Here is a 22,609-nt window from a genome sequence, read left to right as displayed (position 1 = left end):
TTTTTTTTATTAACCTGCGGGATGGTCAATAACTCATAGAACCGCTACAGTGCAGAAGGAGGCCATTCAGCCCATCGAGTCTGTACCCTCAACAATTCCACGCAGTACCTATCTCCGTAACCGCACAGATTTACCCTGCTAATCCTGCTTATCCTAATGGAAATCCTTCTTCGTAATTGAGGCCAATTGTTTTTATGTTTTCCGCAATTCAATATTAATACAATTCAATATTCAATACAAATGAATGAGATTTGTGAGGCGACACAGTGTTTAGCACCGCTGCCTCATAGCACCAGGAACACAGGTTCAATTCTGGACAGACCAGTCTGTGTGGAGTTTGCACATTCTCCCCGTGACTGTGTGGGTTTCCTCCAGTTTCCTCCCACAGTCCAAAGATGCGTGGGTTAGGTGAGTTGGCCATGATAAATCGCCCCTTAGTGTCAGGGGGATTAGGAGGGTGGGTGCATGGAGTTGCAGGGATAGGGCCTAGGTGGGATTGTTGTCAGTGTACGCTCGATGGGCCGAATGGTCTCTTTCTGCACTATAGATTCTATGATTCTGATAGGATAGAAGGAGGCCATTCCGCTCATCATACCTGTGCGAGCAAATTGAAAAAATAATCCAGTTGGATCCACTACCCTCTGCTATTTCTGCTCGTTAAAGTATATATGCATTACCTTCTGACAGTTACTATTGAATCTGCTTCTGGCATCCTTTCAGGCAGTGCCTTCCAGATCAGAACTCAATGTATGCAAAAAATAGGCCTCCAAATCTTAGAATCCCTACAGTGCAGAAGGAAGCCATTCGGTCCATTGAGTCTGCACCAACCACAATCCCACCCTGGTCCTATTCCCATAATCCCACAAATTTACCCTGCTAATCCCCCTGACAGTAAGGTCAATTTAGCATGTCCAATCAACCTAACCCGTACATCTTTGGACTGTAGGAGGAAACCCATGCAGACATGGGGAGAACATGCAAATTACAGTGACCCAAGGCCAGAATTCAACCCGGGTCCCTGGCACTGTGAGGCAGCTGTGTCAACCACTGTGCCACCGTGCTTTCCCTCTGGTTCTGATGTCAATTTATCTTAAATGGGTCATCTGGTTACCAATCCTCCTGCCACTGGAAGGGGTTTCTCCTCATTTATTCTGTCATAGTCCCTCATGCTCTCGAACGCCTCTTTCAAATCTCTCAACCTTCGCTATCCCAAGGAGAACAGCTCTCCCAAGCTCCCCCTCTAAATGAAAATCCTAATGGCAAATGTATTCTCCAAACTCTTCATCATCCTCCGTCAGGTGTGGTATTCAGGATTTGACAGTACATTCGCTGAGGCCTGACTGGGGCTTCATCTGGGTTTCACATCACTTCTCGGCCCCTGTATTTTTCAGCTTTTATTTATAAAGAGGGAAGGATTCCACCTGACACACAGAAAATGAGAATAGCAGGGGTCCCCCCCCTCGCTATCACTTGAATTATCCGTTTTCTGGAGTAATGCACAGGAGAGGTGGGATATTGGGGCAGAGGTAGTGGAGGTGAAGGAGCTGGGATAATAGGGAGAGAGGGAGTCTGGGGAAAAGTGTGGAAATCAATACGATTGCAAACTTGTCAATGAACCGGCGTTGTGACACTGTGGGAGGACAGAGCCCTCTTATGGTGGGACATTATCATTACAGCTCTTGTTACCGAGCGTGGCAAAATACTCAAGGAAGCCATTCAGCCCATCTTAATCATAGAATAGTGCAGAAGAGGCCATCCGGCCCATCAGGGTCTGTGCCAACATTCTGACAGAGCATCTTCCCTCTCCCTCATCCTTTCCTCTTAACCCCACACATTTACCATGGCTAAACCCACACACCTCGGGACGCTAAGGGGCAATATAGCATGTGGCCAATCCACCTAATCGGCACATCATTGGACTGTGGGAGGAAACTGGAGCACCCAGAGGAAACCCAGTCTCTAACCTTTTTAAGCACAAGATCATTTTTAGCATCAAAATGCAGTTCGAGATCTACTTAGGGTAAATGTGGGGCTATGGAAATGGAGTCTGGGTGGGATTGTGGTCAGTGCAGACTCAACGGGCAGAATGATCTAATTCTGCACTGTAGGGATTCTATAGTTTGAGATGGCCAGTCTCATCCAATCTCTTATATGGGCCATCTGTAAGATGAATGATGCTCGGATGAAATGGTACTTGGATTTGATGATTTTCATCTCTTTAAAAGTCACCCCACAGAGGTCTGTGGAACCAAAGCAAGCCTTCCCCTTGAGTGCACACAGTGTCAGACAGGGCACTTCTCTCTGTTTACAAGCCCCCAAAAGTCCTCGTCCCTTGACCTAACTTTCAGCTCTTTTGCATGCTGAATATTTTCATGTCACATCCACTGCTTTGTTTGAACACCTGCTGAAATGTTGCTGTCAGTTCTCCTTTGTCCACTTGAAGAGAACAATTTGAGACAAACATAATGATTTGTTCCATCGTGTCTAACTGCTGAAATTCCAGTTTGTTCAGGTGGTCACAGAACTTGTTTGGATGGAACCCTTTCTGTTTTGACCTGTGGTTGGATTTCCTCCAGATTTGGGAAGCGCTCAGTAACTGGGAGGACCGCAGGCTCAGTTCCAAATTGTACGCATTCACTGCACTGATCATGTGTGACACGTCTCAGTCACTCCCCGTAGTTCAGGGTTCGACTTATTCAATTTTGCACTTGCGTCTGTAAGAAATGCAAAGTCTCACAACCACACATTACCTGACAGCTCACGGTACATCTCACTTCTTGGTTTAAGAAAGGTGACAACTTCAGGGAGCAGATCAAAAAAAAAAAATCGCTGGATGACTTTTCCTGGACTTAACCACCTCATATCTGCATGAAGGATTAACTCGGGTAATGAGCCGAACTAACGATGTTGCAGAACACTGGTACGAATGGAACTGACAATCTTGACAGGAGTCAATAACCTTGCTCGCTAGTGATTGTTGGTAGATAACAGTAGAAATTGACAAAGGAGGGAAATTCGGAATCATTTCTGCAAAGTGCAACAAGGCAGCACTAACACCCAGCATTGATGCTGCACCATCAGTTGTGATTGAAACCAGTTATTTTTTTTCTCAGTCAGATACCTTTTAAATTGGTGGTAGACATCCTCACCTCTTGTCTTCTGAGTGGCAAAAAAGTGAGGAAGTCCTCCTTCGTTATTGCATCTTTGAACAAAAACCATCAGTTGGGCCGTATCCGTCATGTCCACTGACTCATCAAACTGCAGTGGTAAACAGTCACAGCCTGATGAGTCTTGGCGTATTTGCTGAGACATGTCCTCAGATAACAATTCCACCCTTGATGGTACAGTGGCACAGTGGTTAGCACTGCTGCTTCACTGCGCCAGGGACTTGGCTTTGACTCCCAGCTTGGGTCACTGTCTGTGTGGAGTCTGCACATTCTCCCTGTGTCTGCATGGGTTTCCTCTGGGTGCTCTGGTTTCCTCCCACAGTCCAAAAGACACGCTGGTTAGGTGCATTGGCCGTGCTAAATTCTCCCTCAGTGTACCCTAACAGGCGCCGGATTGTGGCGACTAGGGGATTTTCACAGTAACTTCAATGTAAGCCTACTTGTGACACTAATTTTTAAAAAACTATTAAAGCACCAATCGGCATGTCAGAATTTCATCTTTATTTTAGAAGTATTTGAACAAGGTGTCGGCTGTGGCCATCACAGCCTTCTTGATAACTTCACCATCAGTGGACAGGTTCTTATGTTTAGCCAGAGATGGCTAATGTGTAAAGACACCTCTTCGATAGCCTTACCTTTAACCAGAGGTTCTGAAAAGACTGAGTTTTGAGCTTGCAACATTTTCCAACTCCCCAACTTTCTAGCACTTTTTAATGGGGAATTTTACATGCATTGCCTTGTGATGCCATTCCAAATGATCTCTTTGACTCAAGATTGCATTTGGTTGAGAAATGAAACAAATGGTCTTGCCATTGACACTCATAAAAAGAAATTCCGTTCCCCATTCCTGATGGGAATGGTAGGTTTTTGCCCTCTTGGAGGTCCCTGGTTCATCATTTTGTCTTCACCCAGCTTGCTCCACATTTTGCTGCCTGTGATTTTGCAGCCAGTGAGCTGATTCACTCGTCACCTCAAGAAACCCAAGTCCAGTGCATTTTCAACAACAATTAATTTTTCAAGACTCCAGGATCGACCTGTTGATCACGATCGACTCTTTGGAAATGACAGCTCTAATCTATTGTAGACCCCATTGCCACATCTAACTTCCTCAAGTAACTCCAGGGTCATTGTCTCCAAAACATCACCTGGAGGGTCAGTCCCCATACTCGCTACTGTCAGAGTTATAGAATTTACAGCATTAAAACAGGCCCTTCGGCCCAACTTGTCCATGCTGCCCAGTTTATAACTCCCTAAGCCAGTCCCAACTGCCCACATTTGGCTCATATCCCTCTACACCCGTGTAACTGTCTAAACGCTTTCTAAAAGACAAAATTGTACCCGCCTCTGCTACTAGAACATAGAACATAACAGTGCAGTACAGGCCCTCGATGCTGCGCCGACCAGAAGAACCAATCTAATGACCCTCTAACCTAAACTATTCCAATGTTATCCACGTTACTATCTCTGACAGGTTGTTCCAGACACTCACCGCCCTCTGTGTGAAAAAAATTGCCCCTCTGAAACTTTTTGTATCTCTCCCCCTCAAACTGATTTTTTAAATTCTTTCATGGGATATCAGCATCAGTGGCACTGTCAGTATTTGTTGCCCATCTCTAATTGCCCACGAGGCAGTTAAAATTTAACCACATTGCAGTGTCTGGAGTCATATGTGGGCCAGACTAGACGGATGTTTTTCATTTGTGAACAAGATTTTTTTTAAAAAACTGTAATCAGTGATCACTTCATGGGCCAGAATTCTCCAGCTGTTCACGCTGGCGGGATTCTCCAGTCTCGCTGGCAGCACACGCCCCCGCCCATGCGTTTCCCGCCAGTGTGGGGTGACATCAGTGGGTATTCCCATTGATAACGGCAGGACCACCGAATCCTGTCGCTAGCAAACAACCGGCGGGAAACACATGGCTGGAAGGCCGGAGAATTCCGGCAATGATCTACACTAGAGACTGGTTTTCAATTCCAGAATTTTATATATTGAATTTATCTGGTGGGATTTAAACCTCTGTCCCCAAGCACTGGATTACCAGTCCAGAGATATTACCATTACACCACCATCTGTCCTCGTGTGAGCTTCCTGACATCAGTCCAAAATTGCTTTTTACTAGTGTGACCCCAAAGCCCCCTTTATACCCATCCTCCCTGCTTAACCTCAATTACTGGAGTCACTACTAGGGGATTTTTCACACTAACTTCATTGCAGTGTGAATGCAAGCCATCTTGTGACTAATAAATAAACTTTAAACTTGGAGTTACCTTTTTCTATTCACATGCTTATCTTCAGCATTGAGGAGGTTTACTAGGCTGATACCGGAGTTGAGGGGATTGAGCTATGAGGAGAGGCTGAATAAACTAGGCTTATACTCGTTAGAGTTTAGAAGAATGAGGGGAGATCTCATTGAGACGTATAAGATGATGAATGGGATGGATAGGATAGAGGTGGAGAGACTCTTCCCGCTCAAAAAAGACAGTAGGACTAGGGGGCACAGCCTCAAGATAAAGGGGAGGCGGTTTAGAACGGAGTTGAGGAGGAACTTCTTCACTCAAAGGGTGGTGAATCTCTGGAATTCTCTGCCCGTTGAAGTGGTGGAGGCTGCCTCGCTAAATATTTTTAAGAAGCGGGTTGATGGGTTCTTGATAAGAGAGGGGATTAAGGGTTATGGGGAGAGGGTGGGAAAGTGGAACTGAGCCACAACAGATCAGCCATGATCTTATTGAATGGCGGGGCAGGCTCGAAGGGCTAGATGGCCTACTCCTGCTCCTATTTCTTATGTTCTTATGTTCCCATTCATCAGAATTCAAGTCAGAAATCTGGGCACAGGAACTATAGGCCAAATGGCAGCTTTCGGTGTGGTGGTTGGCACTGCTATCTCACAGCGCCAGGGACCTGGATTCAATTCCAGCCTTAGGTCACTGTCTGTGTGGAGTTTGCACATTCTCCCGTGTCTGCATGGGTTTCCTCCGGATGCTCCGGTTCCTTCCCACAGTCCGAAAGACGTGCTGGTAAGGATGCGTTGGCTATGCTAAATTCTACCTCTCCGCACTGGAGTATGGCGACTAGGGGATTTTCACAGTAACTTCATTGCAGTGTTAATGTAAGCCTACTTGTGACACCAGTAAATAAATTTTACACTGTATCTTTCTGTGCGATTTCCTTGCCCCCCAGCCCCGCAACTATAACACCCCAAAATAAGACCACAAGCATGCCTCTACATTTGTTTTATTCCTTTTGCAGTACAGAAAAGACCTAGCCTAAAGATAAATGGACTGAACACAACTTTCAGCGACAAGGGTAGGATGTATTGTACATTTCCAGGAAAGCTCACCACTTAAAATAACTAGTGGCATAGATTTTTCTCTTGAAGATAATAAGGCTGTGCACAACCCCCCCCTTAACACAGAGGGAAATTTAACCTCCTAAACACAAGATGGCGGCAGCGTGGGATAATATCGCTTCCTTTTCTCCATATGCCAACATTTTAACCAACATTTTCACCACCTCCATCACCACCGTTACATGTGGCAGCCTGGCAGTAACTAACTGACCTCGTTCGCTGCTCCCGCACCTCCCCACCAGAAGTTAATTTCCTGCTGCTTTGCCCTCGGCGGGTTCGTCTCCTTTCCCTAGCCCCCGTATTGACAGGTCGTACACCACCTCCTCGATCTTTTTCACATCGTACTTTAGGCCGTCGTACCGCTTCCGCAGGGAGTCGTTCTTCAGATTGAGGAGGCGGAAGCCGGAATCCAGCTCGTTGATAAAGGAGGAAATTCGGAGAGGTCGGGAGTAGTCTCCAGCAGTGACACTGTTCAGGGCGAGCCTCGACTAACCAGCGGCGACCGGGAAGGGAATGGGAAACATTACATTATTACAAGACTAGGCATCAAAAAACCCCTTTTATTACCCCTCCAATTAATCTCGCCTTATCCTCTGCTCCTACTCACTCATTCCCCCTGTTCACTTCGTCCCACACTGTTAATGCTCCCCCATGCCCCAAAGCACTCCGTCATTACCACAGCTTCCCCCATGCTCCCATTGCCATTGCCCACCACCAATGCTCCCCTGCCCCCATTACCCCTGCTGCCCCTGACCCCAATATGAATGCCCCATTGACCACACCCCCATTACCAAGGCTCCTCCCTCCTGCCCCATTACCAGTGCTCCCCCACGAGAGACGGTCTTATTGAAACCATTGAAAAATTACAGCACAGAAGGATGTGATTCGGCTGATCTTGTCCATGCCGGCCTAGGCAGTCCCAGGTGCCCTTGTTAATCCCACCTTCCTGCATCAGGCCCACAGCCCTATTGCTGAAGCACTTAGAATCTAGTATGTTTCCTGGATCTCCATTTTAAGAGGACTCGACAGGGTTGACACAGAGGACGTTTCCTCTCACAGGGGTATTGAAAACTAGGGGGCACAATTTATAAATAATGGATCTTCCAGTTAGGTTGGAGATGTGGAGGAATTTCACTGTCAATGGGTTATTAATCTTTGGAATTCTCTTTCTAAAAAGAACAGTGAAGGCAAGGTGCTCAAATATATACAAGACAGAGTTAGAATTTTGAACTACAAGGGAGGCAAGTTCTTAAGGCAGGCGAGAAAGAGGAGGTAAGGCCAAAATCCAATCAGCCATGATTTCATTGAATGGTGGATCAGGCTCAAGGGGGTGAATAACCTACTCTGCTTCTATTTCTTATGATTTTTTTATTTATTCATGGGGTATGGGCACCATTGGCTGGCCAATATTTATTGTCTATCCCCAGCTGTTTCTGGAAGGCACTTAAGAGTATACACATTGCTGTGGCAGCGGAGTCACAGACTGGGTAAGGACGGCAGATTTCCTTCCCTAAAGGACATTAGTGACCCAGATGGGTTTTTCTGACAATCGACAATGATTTCATGGTCATCAGTTGATTCTTAATTCCAGATTTTGTTTTCCAGTTGAATTCAAATTCCACCAGCCCATGGCAGGATTCAAATTCGAGTCCCCGGAACATTAGCTGAACTTCTGGATGAATAGTTTAGTGGTAATACCCCTAGGCCAGTTTATGACACTGTGTTCTCTGGCCAGTGGAATCTGGGCGCAGACACAGTAGAGGGATAGGCAGTCAGACTGATGGACCTTCCCTGAACACTTGTTGCCTGAACCTGTCAAAGGCCATGTTGGCCATCAGGGACAATCCCACGAGGAGGTCTCACTCCTCCCCACGGCAGGTAGCCAGAGGTCAGAAGTGTGGGATTGAACTGCAGTCAGATGTGGAAGAGTAGACCCCTCAGATAATAAGAGGGGATATAGCCTCACACATCCTACACAGATGTCAAACACAGACTCTCGCAGGCTGTTGAGATTACAAACAGGTCTACAGTTCGCAAATTGATGTAGCAATTCCTGGGGCCACCACATGCAACACTAAATTCCTGATGGACAAAGAGAGGTGTACATAAAGAACAAAACAGCACAGGAACAGGCCCTTTGACTCACCAAGCCCGCACCAATACGTGGCTTCTATCCCTCTGTTAGCTTCACGTTCATGTGTCTATTAAGATACAACTTGAATGTTGCTAACGTACCTACTTCCAGCACCTCCCTGGCAGTACATTCCAGGCACCCACCACCCTCTGTGTGAAAAACTTGCCCCACACGTCTCCCCTAAACTTAACCCCCTCTTACCTTGAATCTGTGCCCTCTTGTAGTTGACCTTTCCACCCTGTGAAAAAGCCTCTGACTATCTACCCTGTCTCTGCCCCTCAATTTTGTAGACCTCTATCAAGTCACACCTCAGCCTCCGTCTTTCCAGTGAAAACAATCCGAGTTTATCCAATCTCTCCTCATGCCCAAAACCTCTCCAGACCAGGGTTTATAGAAGTGATATACAAGTTGGATTGACACCAGAAAGCAGGAGTCAATCATCTCTTTCACCCAGTGGCATTTTATAACATATATCCAGGAATTTTGACAATCAGAATAAGAGTGACCTTGAGGGATTTGTTGTAATCTAACTTGAAAGATTTCATTACAGATTAATGCAGGATTTGAGAGATTATCTGACCAACTTCTTATGATTCCTTAATCACCAATTACATTCTAATTTAACCAGTTCATTAGCATATTAAAAAGTTAATTACCAGCACATATTTTGGGCAAGAGTTACTGACTCTGATTGATACGGGTGGCACAGTGGTTAGCATTGCTGCCTCACTGCGCCAAGGACTGGGTTTCAATTCCAACCTCAGGTCACTGTCTATGTGGAGTTTAAATGTTCTCCCCGTGTCTGCATGGGTTTCCTCCCAAAGCTACGCAGGTCAGGTTGACTGGCCATGCAAAATTAACCCTAACGTCAGGGGGATTAGAAGGGTAAATATAATGGGTTACGGGAATAGGATCTGAGTGGGATTGTGGTGGGTGCCGATTCGATGGGCCGAATGGCCACATTCTGCACTGTAGGATTCTTTGATGTTAAGATGGTTTACTTACAGGATACCCAACAGAGAGTTCTTCTAGTCCAATCAAGGGGTTTAGACAGTAGGCATACAGAATGTTTGGGGTTGCAGTACAGGTTATCTGTGACCCTCAGTGGATTGTGTAAACATCTAACCTCTCCAGCAGTGCAAGTATTTTGCATTACTGACCCATTTGCCTTTGGGTGGCTTTCCATCAATCACTGTGTCTTACCAGTTCATTAGCCAGGATCAGTAATCCTGAAAGATAGTCCTCGATATCCAGGTGGAAGCCTTTGTCTCGGTACACTTCAACTGGAAGCCAACCACAAAATATGTTAGAATTAGGAAATCAGTCAATTACAGAAGGAGGTCATTCAGCCCACATTGATTTAAATCTCCCCTTTGGCTGCTCCAAGGAGAGAAATTGGCTGCAGGAGTATTTCAAAGAACAGAAAAATAGAGATCACCTTGATAAATTAGTTTACTAACTTCTTTAACTATAACCCCCTTTTTAAAGCTATCAAAGTGAATAAAAGGTGTACTTCGTAATGAATTAGTGAAACAAATAATTAAAGCAAACAGAATGTTACCGTTTGAAAATTGTGGTTTTTAGATTTTCAATTGTTTGTGAGGAATTCTGTGCTGAGTAACTCATCCCCTGACTCCCCAAAGCCTGTCCATCATCTACAAGACAAAAGTCAGGAATGTAATGGAATACTCTCCCCATTTGCCTGGATGTGCGCTGTGACACCAACCGGAACAAAGAATTGGCACCTGAACCACCTTAAACATTTACTCCCTCCACCACCGATGCACAGTTGCAGCAGTGTGTGCCATCCACAAGATGCACTGCAGGAGCTCACCCGTGCTCCTTCGACACTAACCTCTAACCCAGCAACCTCTACCATCCAGAAGGACAAGGGCAGCAGATACATGGGAACACCACCGCTTGCAATTTATCCACCAAATCTCACACCACTCTGACTTGGAAATATATTGGCTGATCCTTGACTGTCGCTGAGTCAATATCTTGAAATTCCCTCCCTCACAGCATTGTGGGTGTACCTTCACCACATGGACTAAAGCAGTTCAAGGAAGCCTTTTTAAGGACTATTAGGGATGGGCAATAAATGCTGACCTAGCCAGTGACACCACTCTTCAATTCTGCGTTTAAAAGACTTGGTCTGTTCTTGAATGTTGTCAAAACAAAACTCACTTCAGCCCAGACCTAGTCAGCCAAATAGTCCACTTCTTGTATACATTGAAGGAGGGACTCTAGAAAAGGTTGAGCATTTTGTCTTCCTCTCTCACTGCTGAAGGGATCCAACACTGGATCAGCTGTGCCAGCTCAGTCTTCTCCAAGGTCCAGCAGCAAGTATTTGACACAGCACCCACAAGACACAAGATTCCTAGCGAACGGAGCTGCTATCATCACCACATGTGCACTGTTGGAGTCGGACTGCGCACGAGCGACACGCAAGATCCATCAGCAATGTCTTCACCACATCATCCGGATTCAATGAGAGGACCATTGAACAAACATGAGTGTCCTTCTTGAAGCCAACGCCACAAGCATTCAGATAAAACCCCTGGAAAATCAATTATAATGAATGAGGCAGTGTGTCTAGTTGGCTGAAAGCCAGATCCTGTGGCCTGAATTCTCAAATGGTCAGGAGAGCACAAAGTAAATTCTTCAAAGACACTCCGAAGGTTCTCTTTGGAGTGCAGCAGCATTGAAATGGGCTGGGTAGGGCCTGCTACCATTCACTCACAATGATTGACATCAAGCTGCATCAGGCTGAGAGTCACAATGTCTTCATAATGAGGCAGAGCAACAGCACAGAAGAAAAGTAAGTAAATCTTGCGGACGTCACGGTGGCACAGTGGTTAGCACTGTTGACTCATAGTGCTAGGGACCTGGGTTTGATTCCTGGCTTGGGTGACTGTGTGAAGTTTGCGTGTCCTCCCCATGTTCCCATGGATTTCCCCCAGATGCTCTGGTTTCCTCCCACACTTCAAAGGTGTGCAGGTTGTGTGGATTAGCCATGGTAAATTGGCCCTCAGTGTCAAGGGGAGGTTGGGGAGGATAGGGTCTCCGTGTGGCTAGCCTAGAACTCCAGCTTGGTCCTGTTTCTTGGCATCTTTGATGGTTCTCGGTAGATCATATCTGGCTTTCTTGTATAGGTCAGGATTGCCCAGCTTGAACGCCTCAGACCCGAACTTCAGCAAACAGTGGATATCCCTGTTCATACATGGTTTCCGGTTGGGGAACCCACGGGTTTGCTTCTTTGGCATAATCTTCTGTACACTTACTAATGAAGTCTGTTACTATAGTGGCGCACTCGTTCAGGTTGGTTGCTGGGTTCTTAAATATTAACCAGTCCACTGACTCGAAGCAGTCCCATAGGAGATCATCTGATTCCTCAGACCAACATTGCACAACTTTCTTCGACGGACTCTCCCACTTCAGTTTTCGCTTGTAAGCCTGAAGCAGGAGCACAGTCTTGTGGTCTGATTTGCCAAAGTGTAGCCGGGCAATAGAGCGGTAGACATGCTTGATATTTGTGTAGCAGTGGTTGAGGATGTTTGGGCCTCTGGTGGAACAGGAGGCATGTTGATGGTATCTTGGTAGGAGACTCTTGAGCTTGGCCTGGTTGAAGTCCAGGATGACTGAAGTGCTGTCCTTCTGCACTGCAGCAATTCAATGGATCAATCAATAAGATCACTGCTGACCTGATGGTGGCCTCAACTCCACTCTTCTTGCCTACCCGCCCCATACTCTTTGGCACCCTTCTCAAATGAAGAATCTAACTCAGCCTTAAAACTATTCAATGATCCTGTCTCCGTTGCCCTTTAATCCTTCGAATCTATCTCCCTGTCTACTCTCACCCATTTTTTTTTTTAAAAACCTTTCTTCAGTCTCTTTTATTCCAAAGAAAACAATTCCAGACTATTCTTCACAGAAGTGTGGAACTTTCACAGAGATCTTAAGCTCATTATAAATCGGAGATTGCTGGATTTTTGTTAGCCAGGGGTTGTTAGGGATAGTGAAACAAAGGCCGCGAAAGATTAGGAGAGAGAGATCATTCAGAATCACACTGAATGGGGGAAGCACACAGGAGGGGCTGAATGGCCTACTACTGTCGCTGGATCAACAAGATAACAAAAGGAAGGTACATGGAATGCACAAAACTCAAGAACAGGGTAAGGCTGTGCCACCAAGGAAGGGAACTGGAGAGGGGTGGGGGATAGGGTGGGAGAGGGAGGAAAGGGAGAGAATACTTCACACATTTGGGTGGGCAATTATGGAGGCAATTTTGGAACATAAGAAAAAGGACCAGGCCATTTGGCCCGTCGAGCCTGCTGTACCGATTACTACAATCACAATCAGTTAATCAACATCAGCTTTTCAGCCCTATCGCCACTCCTTTGACGACCAAAAGTCTCTCAATCTCTGTCTCCAGTCTACACACTGACTGAGCATCCGCTGCTCACTGGGCTAGAAAATTCCAAAGATTTGCAACCTTCAGTGACGAAATTTCCCCTCATCTCAGTCCTAAATGACTGACCCCTAATTTTGAGCAGATGAACCAAAATTCTTGATTCCCCAGCCAAGGGAAATATCCTCCCAGCCTCAACCATGTCAAGCCCTTCTCATTCCTCAACTTCAGGGAATGTAGACCCAATTTACTCAATCACTCCTTACAGGACAATTCTCATCCGAGGAAATAGTACAACCTACAGTACCATCATATAACATCAGAATGGGGTAAAATATGGAACCAGAACCTGAATGATCAATACCCAGGAATATCCTTCAGGAACGTGCTTAGCTTCCTTCCTGAGAGCAATGTGGAGAACAGGAGCAGCCACAGGGAAGTCCACACTTTACAGCCTGGGGGCATAGTGTGCATTCATGACACATGTCCAAAGGCAGGAATGGGGGGGTGGGGGGGCTCTGTCCAGATCATCTCTTTATGGAGCAGATCTGTCTCATAGCTACAGCATGTCACCAAACCACCACCAGAGAGAAAGGAACAGCAGCTTTACGCACTTCCTAGTATTCCTGCAACAGCTTCCCGAGTCACCAGGGTTTCTGACTCCAGATAAACCACGAACGCTGCGAGGAAGATGAGGCGTTGCAGCACGAACCTCCAATGCTCATTAAACCTGCAGAACAGAATTCAGTGGCAGATAAACATTTGGTCCATCAAGCCGACAAAACACAAGATGGATACAGCATCACTGGAAAATTCCTCCCCAAATCTTTCAGTTAATTGAAATGAATCCAGGAGATCATAGAGACCATGCACTATTAGTGAAACCATTTGCCTTCAATATGACATGCTTTTTGTCCCTGACAAAACATTCCAGAGACTCATAATCCCTGGGGAAATGAGAACTGCCCACACCTAGTCAAAGAGGTTTACAGCATGGAAACAGGCCCTTTGGTCCAACCTGTCCATGCTGCCCAGTTTTTAACCACAAAGCTAGTCCTAATTGTCTAGATTTGGCCCTAATCCCTCTACTCCCATCACACCTATATAACTGTCTAAATGCTTTTTAAAAGACAAATTTGTACCTGCCTCTATTACTACCTCTGGCAGCTTGATCCAGACACTCACAACCCTGTGTGTGAACAAATTGCCCCTCTGGATCCTTTTGTATCTCTCCCCTCTCATCTTAAGCCTATGGCCTCTAGTTTTAGACTCTCCTACCTTTGGGAAAAGATGTTGACTATCTAACTGATTTATGCCTTTCATTATTTTATAGGCCTCTATAAGATCACCCCTAAACCTCCTTGCTCCAGGGAAACAAGTCCCAGTCTAGTCTATTCTCTCTATTGCATAATTTAAACTCATGTTCCAAATCTGTCAAAATCCAATAATCTGCGCATAGGTGTACAAGCCATGCAGGATTTCATTACTTTATAAACCCCTAAGTCCATGCTGCTGTAAATAATATACTTCCAGCGCTTTGAGTAGTATGGTCATTTGTGGCTCAAAATGGTTCATTTGGTCCACAGCAAGACAGACAATACCAGACTCAAGTTCCAGCCAGCGTAGCAACAGGGAAGATAAAGTCTGCTAGTCAATGGTGGAATCAGATCACAGTGCGTTCATGTGCGTTGTGATGCTCTTTCCATATTGCAGCCAGCATTGTCAGATCAACCTGTCAGGGTAAATGGAGTGCGACCCAGGGCACCATAGCCTCACCACAATGCAAAATGTATGCTGGTACAAGGAAATGTCTCCCCCAGCATCTTCTCAGATGACGTGAGCAATATAGTGATGGCCATTCCTCGAGAAGGATTAAGGATCTGTTTTAAGGAGGACGTATTCTGAATAAAATTAATCATTGATGCCCTTGATTCTGGTGATGAGGGCAGGTTATCATGCTGTGGCAAAGACAACAACTGTTGGCATTTTTAAAAAGCTGTGGTAGAAACAGAAAACACAAAGGAGAAAATTAAGTCTGTCAACATCTGTGCCAAGAACAGGCACATACTTCAAACTAGTTTACTGGATGTGTCCAGTAACACTTCTCAGGGATGTCCAATGTTTCAGTTCTGATGAAAGGCCTTTGCACCTATTTTTCGTCACAGATGTTTATTTTGCCTTCATGCTTCCCATTTCTATTTCCTTCACTTTATATCATTATTTCCATCACTAACCTGTAATATTGTTCTGGTGGAAACTTGGTCTTCAGTTCCTCTAGATGTATTTTCACTGTGTTAAAATGTTCACGTGCTTTCTGGCATTTATTTGGTACTAACACATACAAAGAGAAACAATCAGCGACTTGGACTCTCACTGAGTTAAAAACTATAAAGATCATCACCATCAAACCACACCTTTCAAAGAGCAGGGAAATTCTCACCTGTGTCGTTCAATCAATGTCACAAAAGCACGTTATCTCTGCATGAACACAGCATTGTTTGAGAGACCTTGCTGTGCACAAATTGGCTGCAGATTTTCCAACATTACCAAAGTGACTAAGATACAATACGTATTTTATTGGCCACGAACGGGTTTTTGAAAGTCTTGAGGTTGTGAAAGGAGCTGTTGTTGGCAAGGCAACAAGACGCTGTTGAGGTGGCGCAGTGGTTAGCACTGCTGCCTCACAGCGCCAGGGACACAGATTCAATTCCTGACTTGGGTCACTGACTGTGTGGAGTTTGCATGTTCTACCCATGTCTGTGTGGATTTTCTCCAGGTGCTCCGGTTTCCTCCCACAGTCTGAAAGACATGCTGGTTAGGTGCATTGGCCATGCTAAATTCTCCCTCAGTGTACCCGAACAGGTGCCAGGATGTGGCGACTAAGGGATTTTCACAGTAAACTAATTGCAGTGTTAGTATAAGCCTACTTGTGACACTAATAAATAAACTTTAAAAAAACTTTTGAGTTTGGAGTTTGCATATCCGTGGGTACTGGTGACGATGACTTCAATCTTCCCAACAATAGGCTGGAGGAAACTGCCAGCACTGTGAGGAGGTTGGGAATAGAAAACAAGTAAAATGCGGACTTAACTTAATGGTAGCTCTCTACAGAACTATTCCTGGAAAGAGCCAGCGCTGTCAGTAAAGAAAACACTAGATGGGGCCAGGTCGACAGCATCTGTGCCATATTTTGCTTTTATTATACATGTTACGAAATGAACGGTGGTGTGCTTTCGTAAAGCCCCAGCAGATCTTGAAGGTTTCAAACTTCAAAGTCACTTGATAATCTAAACTAATCATGATCCTTTTGGTTTAGTGTTAACTATTTGAGTTATCAAGTGCTTTCTTTACTTGGTCATTAGATTCGTTCCACTGGTCGGCGCAACATCGAGGTCCGAAGGGCCTGTACTGCGCTGTAATGTTCTATGTTCACTCCCCTGCCCGTGTTTGTGCCGAGGAGGTGAAGAAACAGATTCAGAGAAGAAAATAGAAGAGGCAGACAGAAAGACACACAAAAATAGTAATCAATGAAATTGGACCATAAAATTCCGACAGTGCAGGAGGCCATTTGTCCATCGAGTCTACACCAACACTCCAAAAACGCATCCCATCCAGTCTCTCCCCTCTGGCTTATTCCTGTAACTCTCCGCATTTACCATGGCCAATTCACCTAACCTACACTACTTTGGACACAAAGGGGCAATTTAGCATGGCCAATTTACTTAAGCTGCACATCTTTGGACCGCGGGAGGAAACTGGAGCACCTGGAGAAAACCCAGATTCATCAGACATGGGGAGAATGTGCAAATTCCACACAGTGACCCAAAGCTGGAATCGAACCTGGGTCCCTGGCACCATGAGGCAGCAGTGCTAACCGCTGTGTCACCACAAAATGAAAATAAAATCAAATAATCTACCACATCATCGACGACTTCTTCTTGCACAGCAGGAGGCCATTCGGCCCATTGATCCTATGAAGTTCTTTGGTCGAGCTATACCATTTAGTTTCACTCCCGTGCTCTTTCCCTTAGACATTTTCCCTCATACTTACCTTCTTTCAAGCCAGATGTCTGATGAACAGTCTGCAGCAGGGTAAGAATCTCACGAGCTGTCTGTTCGAGGCTTTGAACAACTTTTCTTATTTCCTATAAACACCAAGAGAAATGTGAGAAGTAGGTGAGTACATCAGTGCAGTGAATTAAAGGAAGGCAGATCACAGAACCTACCATTTAGTCAGTAACAATCTTGTTGATTGAAATGTATTGTGGACAAGACAAGCCACTATATTGATGCGCATTTTTCTAAACGCTGCAATCATACTTATCATCCTCCCTGGATGTCCCACAATATTCCAAACTTGGTGTCACTAGCTTAGATTGTAGCTGAAAAAGTATACAAACTAAACAAAGATTTTTAGGTATGAACACAGCTCAGCAGAACCTGGCCCCATCTGAACCAGGAAAATCTACTGTTCAGTTAATGGTCTCCAAACGTGCAAAGCACCTGGTGCTGTTCATCTGCCCTCTCTTCAAAATCCTGCATATACTTCCTTTTCAGATAATTGTCAAATTCTCTTTTGAAAGCCCCGAATGAACTTGCCTCCACCATATCCTCAGGCAGTGCATTCCAGAATCATCTACTGTGTGAACAGGTTTCTCTTCATGTATTTATTATTTCACTGGCCAGTTACCTTAAATCAGTGTCTTCCCCTTTCCAATCCTTCCACCAGTGGGAACAGTTTCTCCCTATCTACTCTGCCCAGACCCCAGATATGTTATCACATCATGATTAAATGTATTCCTGGAGGTTTCATCACAGGTCTTGTCACCCACACTCCAGCCATTGGTCGGCACTGCTTTCTTACACCAACTGGAAAGCAAAAAGACTCATTACCCTATTGAATGATGCTTAACTATCAGCCAAACAGCCTTTCCTTTCCTCCATTTCCAACATTTTTATATCTAGTAAAGAGAAATACTCAAAGAAAATGACCAAAAAAAATTTTCTGACAACCTGATGATTTTTCTCCGGGGTTGCACACAGCACTGTCCTGCAGACTGATCTTCAATTCCTGGAGTCTCCAGACCCATCTTGTAGGGATTAGCAAAACGAAGAAGGTCATTCAGCATTTTGAGTCTGCTCTGTCGTGGGGCAGAACAGCGGTTAGCACAGCTGCCTCACAGCACCAGGGACCCAGGTTCAATTCTAGCCTCAGATGATTGTCTATGTAGAGTTTGCACATTCTCTCCATGTTTATGTGGGTTCTTTCTGGGTGCTCCAGTTTCCTCCTACACTCCAAAGATGTGCAGGTTAGGTTGATTGACCATGCTAAATTGCCCTTAGTGTCAGGGTAGGTCCAGCGTAAATATGTGGTGTTACAAGGATAGGGCCTAGGCGGGATTGTTGTCGGTGCAAGCTGAATGGGCCGAATGGCCTCCTTCTGTAGGAACTCTATGACTCATTCAATTTGTTTTTGGCTGATTTTCTATCTCAATGCCATTTTCCCATGCTATGATCTTTCTTTATACCCTAGCTATGACTAACACTAAATTCTGCACCCTCTCATTTCCTTCTCTATGAATGCTATGCTTTGTCTGTATAGCATGCAAAAAAACAATACTTTTCACTGGATCACATATGAAAATAACCAAATCAAGTCCCTTTGATGCCTTCACTATTTAGAAATCTGTCGATTTACCACCCTCTGAATGAAGAGATGCTTCCTCATCTCAGTCCTACCCCTTATGCTGAGACTAATTTAGGCAGCAATGGTTAGCACTGCTTTTTCACATGCCAACAACATGTAACAGCAGCTTGGTCGCACAGTGGTTAACACTGCTGCCTCATAGATCCAGGGACCTTGGTTTGATTCCCTCTCTGTGCGGAGTCTGCATGTTCTCCCTGCGTCTGTGTGGATTTCCTCCAGGTGCTCCGGTTTCTTCCCTCAGACCGAAAGGCATGCTGGTTAGGTGATGGGCCGTGCTAAATTCTCCCTCAGTGCACCCGAACTGGAGTGTGGCAACCAGGGGATTTTCACAGTAGCTTCACAGAACATAGAACAGTACAGCACAGTACCGGCCCTCGATGTTGTGCCGAGCTATGTCTGAACCCAAGATCAAGCTATCCCACTCTCTATCATTCTGGTGTGTTCCATGTGCCTATCCAATAACCGCTTGAAAGTTCCTCAAGTGTCCGACTCCACTATCACAGCAGGCAGTGCATTCCACACCCCAACCACTCTTGAGTAAAGAATCTACCTCGAATATCCCTTCTGTATCTCCCACCTTATAGCTATGCCCCCTAGTAACAGCTACATCCACCCGAGGAAATAGTCTCTGAACGTCTAGTGTTAACGTAAGCTTATTAGCGACAGTAATAATAAAGTTTATAAACAGTGTCTCCTGGTTCTAGACACCCCGGGTCAAGGGAAACATCCTTCCTGTGTCTACCCTGTCCAGCCCTTTGTCATTCAATGAGAACGGGGTGGGTTAATCATCTTCTACCCTCCCCCCATCCTCAGCACACTCTGTGGCATCTTGCTGTGCCCACCCGCCCCGGTTGGATGCAGGGTTTGTCAGTCAGCTGCTGGGTGGGTTTATCTCTCCCCTCCTCTCGGTTGCTATGGAAACTCACCTCCCTCACATCCTGGTCCGCGGTGAGGGAGCTCTGGATCACACTGAACAAATCCGTCACCGACATCACCGCAATACTGATGAGGATGAAAGGTGAAACAGGGCAGAGAGATCCAGCGGCCCGCAGCAGCAGCAACGCTCCCTCTCCACACACAAACCGCGGCGGTGGACCACATGCGACAATCTTCCCCCACTTGGGGGCTTCTCCTACCGGGAGTCGCACAGGAAGTCCGTTCGGACGAGCGCCTGATGGTCCATTTTTATTAAATCGACACGCATCTGATGCTCTGAAAAAGCTCCTCTTTCCCTCTCGGGGATAAGGGACGGGTAGAGAACCCCCGCTCTTCCTCGGTGTTTTGTCTCGCTCGGGTGATTCTGTGGCGGCATCTTTGCGGACGCCCAGAAAATGCCAGGACCCCTGGGTTTAACCTCTAACCTCCCTGGCGTCACTTCCTCTTTCCGCCGTCGAGCAGCCGGAGTGGACGTGCGGCCATGGTGAGTGTGGGCCGTGGGGAGGGAGGGGGAGTGAATCCAATCCACCGCCATCCGCCGGATCGCGGCCCCTCATCGTCAAATAAACACCCCGTATCCCTCCAGAAAGAATCACCTTATCATCGAGAATCTGTATTGAAGCCAATGTTTCAGCGAGTGATTGAATAAATAACTCGCCTTTTTTTTTGGAATTGAGGCCTGGGCCTCACTGGATGGGGAATTCTGTATTTGGTTCCTTTAACACAAAGTGTGGGGAGGCGGGGGTTCTATGTGTTCACGCCATTGAAACACTGAGGGCAGGCTGAGGATGTGTTTAAAGAGACATACGGGAGCCTTGGTGTTGTAGTCAGAGCCACAGAGTAATGGAATTTACGGTAAACCTCTGCAAAACACTGGCTCAGCCTCATCTAGAGTATTGTCTGGTTCTGTGCTCCATATTTTAGTGGAGGGGGGTATTGGGGAATTACAGAGGTGATGTAGGACAGACAGGAGAATAAGGACTGTATTTCCACTGCAGATGTGATGAATACTGCACTCTGACTGAGGGCAAATGGTGGCCCTGTCGGTGATCTCTCCGTCTCCTGAAAGAATAACAAGGGATGAGAGGCTATCTGGAGAGATTGGGGCAAGAAGAGATTTGATAGAGGTGTTCAAGGTCGTGAAGGTTCAGACAAAATAAAAGGAACTTTTTTAAGGCCAATAAAGTACTTCTGAAGTTTTGTTGCTCTGGCAATGTAGGAAGTACAGCAGCAAATATGCCCCCCGAGCTTTCACAAGCAGCAATGTTTTAATAACCAGATAAACTGTTCTTTGGCTGTTGATTTGTGGGTAGGTGTTATATTTCAGTGTTTAAGTTTATTTACTTGTCACAAGTAAGACTCAACATTAACACTGCAATGAAGTTACTATGAAAATCCCCTAGTTGCCACACACAGTGCCTGTTCAGGTATACTGAGGGAGAATTTAGTATGGCCGATGCACCTCATCAGTACATCTTTCAGATGATGGGAGGAAACTGGAGCACCCGAAGGAAACCCACGCAGAAAAAGTGCAAACACCACACAGTGATCCAAGCTGGGAATCAAACCCAGGTCCTGGTGCTGGGAGGCAGCAGTGCTAACCACTGTGCTGTTCATGTTAGATGGATGCAGATAGAACACTGGGGACAACACCCCAGATATTTTCCAGATAGCGGCCATCAGATCTTTTGTGTCTGCCTGAGAGATCGGTCAGGGCTTGTAATGTTTCCTCCAAGAACTGGCACCTCCAGCAGTACAGCACTGCACTAGAATGTCAGCTTTGATTTTTGGTTCAAGTTCTGGAGCAGGATCGATCCCACAATCGAATGAGTTGGACATGACAGTGCTATAAGTTGAGTCAAAGGTGACAGAGAGTAATTTAAGGTGATTGGTAAAAGAACCAGAGGTGACAAGAGGAAAATATTTTCTTATATCCAGTGGTTAGGGTCTAGAATGTACTGTTTCTGTGGAGTGGAGAAGATTCAACTGTGACTTTCAAAAGGAAATCGGACTCACACCTGAGGGGAAGAAAACTCCTGAGAAGAGGTGGGCCTAACGGCCATGATGGAGTGTGTGGTCTCCATCTGTGCTGTAACCATTCTGTGATCCTGTGGTTCAATGGTTTCTTTGGTTGACTTTATTCTTGCAGCCATCCCACAAAACCTTCAGGATCAAGCGATTCCTCGCTAAGAAGATGAAGCAGAACCGGCCGATTCCACAGTGGATCCGCATGAAAACTGGCAACAAGATCAGGTACAAGTTTGATAGAATCAGGAGGCTGAACGTTGGTGTGTATTTATGTGTCTGAACACAACTGCTGGATGGTCTTGTGTCTCTCAGCTCACCTAGTGAGTCTGTTTATATCTTTGTTACCCCAGGACTTGACTGTTCTAACACCCTGCTGGTCAGCCTTGCAAATCTGAGGTCATCTGTCATTCTGCTGCCCATGAGCTAACGTGTACTAAATCCCATTCACATATCATTCCTGTGCTCACTGTCCAGCATTGGCAAATGGCCTCTTTTCTGTGCTATAAAACTCTGATTCTTGGCTAGCTAACTGGAAACTGTAGGCATATGTGGGTCACTTTCTTGTTGGCAGGGTGTAATGAGTGGTGTGCTACAGGGATCAGTGCTGGGCAGTTTTGACAATTTACATTTTGGGGCAGCTTGATGGCACAATAGTTGGCACTGCTGCCACTCAGTGCCAGTGACCCGAGTTTGATTTCATCTTTGGGTGATTGACTGTATACCGTTTACATGTTCTCATGCCTGCATGGGTTTCCTCCTACAGTCCAAAGATGTGCGGGTTAGATGGATTGGCCATGCAAACTTGCCCCTTAGCATCCCCCAGATGTGTAGGTTAGATGGATTAGTGATGGCAAATTGTGTAGTTATGGGGAGAGAGTG

At 45.7% G+C, this 22,609-nt stretch overlaps 1 protein-coding gene across 2 annotated transcripts; it reads right to left on the bottom strand.

Moving 5' to 3' along the window:
- Nucleotides 1–6,385: 6,385 nt before the first annotated feature.
- Nucleotides 6,386–19,900, bottom strand: tsn (translin). Of its 2 annotated transcripts, XM_080199529.1 has the most exons (6): nucleotides 19,693–19,900; nucleotides 17,111–17,204; nucleotides 15,294–15,390; nucleotides 13,674–13,789; nucleotides 9,852–9,931; nucleotides 6,646–7,002 (listed from the first exon to the last, which is right to left on the bottom strand). In XM_080199529.1, exons 1-6 carry the CDS (start codon nucleotides 19,756–19,758, stop codon nucleotides 6,760–6,762), a joined length of 696 nt encoding a protein of 231 aa, XP_080055655.1. In that variant the 5' UTR covers nucleotides 19,759–19,900; the 3' UTR covers nucleotides 6,646–6,759. The 2 variants fall into 2 exon arrangements, with proteins under 2 accessions (XP_080055656.1, XP_080055655.1); XM_080199530.1 differs by lacking the exon at nucleotides 9,852–9,931 and having other exon boundaries at nucleotides 6,386–7,002.
- Between the last annotated feature and the right edge of the window lie 2,709 nt (nucleotides 19,901–22,609).

This window comes from Carcharhinus amblyrhynchos, chromosome 11 (genome assembly GCF_965287045.1).
Source record: "Carcharhinus amblyrhynchos chromosome 11, sCarAmb.v2.hapA, whole genome shotgun sequence".
NCBI lineage: Eukaryota > Metazoa > Chordata > Chondrichthyes > Carcharhiniformes > Carcharhinidae > Carcharhinus > Carcharhinus amblyrhynchos.
Note: the sequence above shows the minus strand (reverse complement) of the source record. Positions and strands in the feature narration are given on the sequence as shown.